Source organism: Austrofundulus limnaeus, unplaced genomic scaffold, assembly GCF_001266775.1.
Source record: "Austrofundulus limnaeus strain Quisiro unplaced genomic scaffold, Austrofundulus_limnaeus-1.0 Scaffold7, whole genome shotgun sequence".
In the NCBI taxonomy this organism is placed as follows: Eukaryota; Metazoa; Chordata; class Actinopteri; order Cyprinodontiformes; family Rivulidae; genus Austrofundulus; species Austrofundulus limnaeus.
Genome location: NW_013952409.1, coordinates 5692373 through 5698091, shown reverse-complemented (window position 1 = coordinate 5698091; position 5719 = coordinate 5692373). Strand labels below are relative to the sequence as shown.

At 41.4% G+C, this 5719-nt stretch overlaps 1 protein-coding gene across 2 annotated transcripts in view; it reads left to right on the top strand.

The window, feature by feature from the left end:
* The first annotated feature begins 727 nt into the window (after positions 1-727).
* tmtc2b (transmembrane O-mannosyltransferase targeting cadherins 2b) overlaps positions 728-5719 on the top strand; it is a 95022-nt gene continuing 90030 nt past the window's right edge. The window contains exon 1 of one of the 2 annotated variants that reach the window (XM_014034603.1): positions 728-1188. In XM_014034603.1, coding sequence (XP_013890057.1) covers positions 1106-1188 — 83 coding nt within the window. In that variant the 5' untranslated portion in view covers positions 728-1105. The remainder of the gene's footprint in view (positions 1189-5719) is intronic. The other variant, XM_014034608.1, reaches the window with a different exon arrangement.

The window sequence follows — 5719 nt, the reverse complement described above, 5'->3', positions numbered from 1 at the left end:
AAGATAAGATAAGATAAGATAAGATAAGATAAGATAAGATAAGATAAGATAAGATGAGATGAGATAAGATAAGATGAGAGTGTTGGTGACTCTGACACGTGCAAATTTTACAATTCAGTATAACACCAAGTTTTAAGTGAGGACAACTCTGACGCTGCTGCGCATGCGCCGGATTTCTCCTGGCCACATGCGTTTGGATCACAGCTGCGTCAAGTTGGCTGTGATAAGGAACACAGGAGCGGATATGAAGCCAGACTGCTTTCACAATAAGTGTCAAGAAACACACCTGACCATTCCAGTCATTATGGATGGAAACTAGAATTTTTAAACAAATCACATGTGACTGATTTTAGATGATACAAGACAATATAAAAACTGTGTGCGGATGTTGGCATTGAGCCGCCGTATTGCTTTATTATTTATTTATTAGATTTTATTATATTTTATTTACTAAATGACTAGGAAGTTATGTGTGAGTGTGTGTGGTTGGATGAAAACGAGCTACGTGTTCACTCTTTGTCAATTTCATTTACTTTTAATTTAAACGCTCAACCATTTTAGTCTGATGCTTATTTGTGATGTAACGTCTAAGAATATTATGAAGTTTCCCAAGGAGGAAACACTTTTATTTTGAAGGCGGTACCGGATGCGGCATTAATAACCATGTGCTTGACCATCGCGACTTTGCTTTGCTGCTCCGGCAGTGAGCATCGGCGAGAGCGCGCGTGTGTGTGTGTGTGTGAGAGAGAGCGCGTGTGCGTGTCGGGGAGGCGTGCAGGATGTTGTCACAGATCCGCTGACTCTGAACGCTGCTCGGGTTTGATTTTTGTGGCCCGGGTCGCAGCAGGGCGTAAAGCTGTCAGACACGGAGCCAACATGGGTTAGAGCGACAGGCGCAGATCTGGATTATCCACTTTGTGCGCTTCCATGATGGTGGCGCTGGGAGAGAACGGACTTGTTTTCCCAGAGACATCCTGACAAAGACGGGGGACTGAGTGACTAGAAACCGGGATCCGCTGCCTCTTTCCGTCTCGCCTTTTTTTTTTATTCCCTTTGTAGAATATTGTTTTTTTTTTTTCCTACCCGGTGGTTGCGCGAGCCAGAGATGTTTGCTGAACTGCTGTGTGGCGCCGTGGCTCTGGTCCTCTATGTCAACACTCTGGGCGCAGATTTCTGCTACGATGACAGGTACTTAATGAACTGCGTGCATGTTCCTAACGTCGGCGTCTCCCGCAGGCTGCAGCTCCCACAGACACKGGGAGGGATTCCTCTTTGTGCCATAACTCCATGTGAGAATTACATCAGCACCACACAGCTGAAACCTTTTGATTCAGCCGACCAGTGGAGTGCCTGCAGGTCTGCAACCTTTACTGTTAAAAGAGCCATTTCTGCTCCTAGTATTAACACTTGAGAGCAGCAAAACCTACAACACAACTAAYAGGTTTTATAGAAAAGCTGCATAAAATAAGCTTTAGTTTGCTGTATTTTAGTAATTAAAAAACAGAAACTGTTGACATGTTTGCTAAATAAATACAAAAGAGGAAACTAATGAAATTCTGTATTTTCAGGAAATTATTCTTTTAAGTGTCCCACCTTGAAATCATTATAAAGTGAACTAAAAAAATTAGGCTAGTTTAATGTTATTTAAGCAATAAATGCCAATAAATGGCAAATATTGGCTTAATTCTCATTTTTTATCAGAATGACTTGTTATATTTTTAGACAGCCTGTAAATTTCTTATAATGTCAAAAATATGTGTGCAAAAGTGCACAATTTTTCCTGAAGCAACTTGCATCAAATGTGCTAAAACATGTCATTTTCTAATAGCTCTTGGAGAAAGTTAACAGACTGTTTTACTCCTTGTCTTTTTAATTTTTATGCCACAAACATATTTGAATATTGCATACATTTGGACTACTAAAACTAGCAATTTAAAAAACTAAAATTCCTATTTCACATGTTTTGGTCTAAGTCACTGCAGAGAGACCAACGAGCCACATGTGGCCCCAGAGCCGCAGGTTGCAGCCCCCCTGGTCTGAGGGCAGGTATCGGGTATCAGTGGAAAAKGTTCTTTTGAAGAGCTGCTGAGTGCTAAAAGAGGCCTGTGTGTTTTGACAGCCACTGCCAAATCTCCTGAAGACACGTGGATTTGTGTGAGTGTGTGAACTTAAAGGACAAAAATCAGCTTTAGTGTTTTTAAATAAATTCATACCCTAACCGTCCGGTTGCATTGCTGCAATTTATCTTTCCAGAATCGATATTTTCCTTCAGGGCGACGGCAGGAGGTAAATAAGCAGCAGCATGCCGAAATGCCTGAATGCCTCTTTGCGAAGGGCCAACAGAAACCCAAGAGTCCCGCCRTGAAAATAATTAATCTCAGGAGAAGTGTGTATTTTTGGTCAGTCGATGAGGATTCCATCCAAAAAACCCCACGTATTTACATGTCCAAAGTTAAAACAAATATTTGGTTTTACAGGTATTCTCTGTGAGGATACAGCAGAAAAACTATCAAATACAAAGCTTAAGTTTGCATTTTCTGTTTTTTTTTTCTTTTTTAATTTGAAAGAAAGTGGTTCAGGATGCTTTGATGCCAATATTTCCCTTCAAATTCAGAAAAAAATGATCACAAATGCAAACTAAAGCTACATATTTATAAATTCTTGAAGTTTTAACCTTTTAATGCACTTTTTAAATAGTTTTTGTAGAGTCCTTACCCCACAGTCGAGCATCAGTTTCAAAGCTGTCCTTATGTGCCCCATTTCAAAGTGTTTTATTATAATTTGTGCTAAAAATAGGGAGTTGTCCCCCTCTCTCTGCTGGGAACTATCAGTGCATGGATGGTTGTAAYGCAGGCTGATGCATTACTCATAGCTGGCCTTTTGATTTTTGATGGCTGAATGGTATCWGTGCCTCAGGCTCTTTATTCACCGGCTGTGACTCGATGTAGGTCAGAGAGGCTTCCCCACTTCTTTTTTCTTTCTGGCATCGTTTCTATCAGCATCCTATTTTTGTTAACAGTGTTTATTTGATAATTAGAACACTTTAGTGCACTCACCTAAATCTTTTTTATTCTTGCTTTAGACCAGCACTTTGCGCGTGCACAACTGGAGCTGTGAAACGTTTTTTTAAACAGACCCAGAGGATAAAGTTTAAGAAGCAAACGGTCTATTAGCACTCCACACATCAAATAGTCATGTATTCCCTGCACATCTGTGCTGACGGCTACGTATTAAAAACACTTCCTGTGCAGCATGTTCCCAAAAGACGTTTCGATGAAAGATGGATGCTTTTTTTTCTTCTCGTGCTCTCTTGCCTTTAGAGGTTGAGCTTCACTCAGGTGATTCTAATTCTGTCTATGAAAGTTTTTTAGTTTTTAGTCCGACGCTAGGTTCGAAAAACCCAAAGTCCTGATTATTCAGTGAAAAAACGAAACAAATATTTACATAATTTCATTTATTTCCACATGTGATTTCATCGAAGTCACTCGAAGCTTCTTATGGAACAGATAAGTGACAGATTTCACCGAGTCCCAGTCTAAAAGGACCTCCTCTGATGTGTTCTGTCCCCAGCACTCGTTTCCATCACAGGCTATCTGTCAACTGCTGTTATCTGCTTTTAACACCAAGTGTTCAGGCTTGCAATTAGCAGCCGTACGTCTCCGTGGGCTCCGCTCAGGGGAGTGAGGGAGACAGAGCGAGGATGGGTGCGGCACAGAYACTGTTGACAACAATGGTCTTGGACGCACACACTGATCTAACTTGCTAATATGGCTTTAATATATAAAAAGAAACACTTTGTGATGGTGAAAAGGTTTTTAATGCTGGAATAAACTAAATGCATTGTGAGAATAAATCAAGCTATGAGCTTTCATAACTGYCCYGCAGATRTGTAGGCTAGAACATTTTCTAGTAMWAGTGAGGACATCGGMCTCATAAATAYAAAAAATAAAATCTTTTRGYGTTTTATKTTGGTGGATTTACMCATTAAGTAAAAAAAGCTATAATTTACTACATGGATGTGATAAAGCATTTAGCTGTATATTGTGAAACTGATCTCTCCGTGAAGAAACTGTAAATTTTCAGTCACATGGTATGCTCTAATGTGTATTTAGTGGCTACGCATTGATTTGAGCAAGCTTTATGCTTTCTATGAACCCTAACCAGTCCCTCAGGAGGTCAGATTTAGAGTATCAAAACATTTGTCAGCTGTTAGTGAATATTTATCCTAAAGGCTCTAAAATAAATTGACAGTTTTCTGACCCTGCAGTTAGTCACTGTCTCTCCCGCGATGAAAAAAAAAAAAAAAAGACAGTTGGAAGAGCGGCTTGCTCTGCGGTGCCAAATCGCCCCAKGGACGCGTTTCCTCTTCCTCTCTTGGAAACACTCATCATTAGCACCTACACAGTTTTGACACCTGGGGTGGAAAATGGAAATATTACGTCACGTAGTTCAAATCTGTGTTGCTGTCYACAGTCCGGGTTCAGTTGAGGAACGGGAGAGGCCAGATCAAGTCAGTGCAAATGGAGATGTTTTTTTTTTTCTCTTTTTCTGCACGGCTGTGAAATGGCACACAAGAAARGATGTGAACTCACTGAAGTTGCAGTTCAGCCTCACTCCCACRCACTTGCTTTATGGATTATCACGCCTTGTCAAGAGTCTGATGAATGTGACGAAGCGTACCCTTGTTGTTTCTCCTTCACAGTGAAGCACGGCGAGATCTGACTGCGGAGATGTGTGAAGGTTGTGAGTCTGAAACGAAGGACACAGCCTCTCTGGGTGTGAGCGGTGATTCATAATCTTCAGACAGAATCTGAAGCCAAACCTGTTCCATCTCCCAAAAAGAAGAGTTATGATCCGGGGCAGAATAGAAGACTTTTCGCTGGCACAGTTCTAGTTTTAATAGCATGTGTTACTGAGGGCACCGTGCAGTCTATTTTTGATGAAGACGTGACCGTCTGTCTGCTTGGTCCAATGTGGACGTGTCTCTTGTCTCTCCTCATGACCGTCTCTTCGTTGCAGTGTGCGTCAGTGACCTGGAACCGTGCTCTCRTCGCTCTTGCTGTAGGATTAGGTGGTTAGAGCTGTTATGTTGAGGGCCGTAGGGCGGCACCCAGCAGTACGAGTATCTCTGCCCAGTTGAGCTTTCTCTGTCGGCGCCCTGTAATTACCGCCCTGCCTGTAGATAGCGACTCACGACACGGTTTCGTAAATGCAGCTGCTCCGCTGTGTCTCTCTCTTTTCTCTCTCTGTTTGCCTTCCCTTCGGCTACCCCCCGAAGCCTCTCAGGCCTCCAGCTCCCATCATCCAGTGCCTCCAGATGGTCCCTGCCGGCAGTTGAGGTTTTTTTTTTCTTCCTCTCTTTGCCAGTTTAAAGGGGAACATTTGAAGTGGATTCAAATGGAGAATGTGGTGTTTGCTTGTATTTGCCAGAATAGAGACATCAAAGTGTCTGCTGACCCAGACAGTTGGTAATAAAATGGATGAAGCATTAGGATAAAAAGCATATACTTATTGAATTTTTAAGAAGTGGACAAGAGCAGYGTTTAATGGTTTTATTGATGATTGCTGCTTGTACTGACAGGCGGACACTTGATTTTCGTACACTTTTTAAAATATTCCTTGACTCGCTTATTTTTTAAAAGGGGTCCCTGATTAGTTGTAACATAGACTTTATTTAATAAATTGTATTTTAACTGCAAAATAAAGACTGTAAAAATAC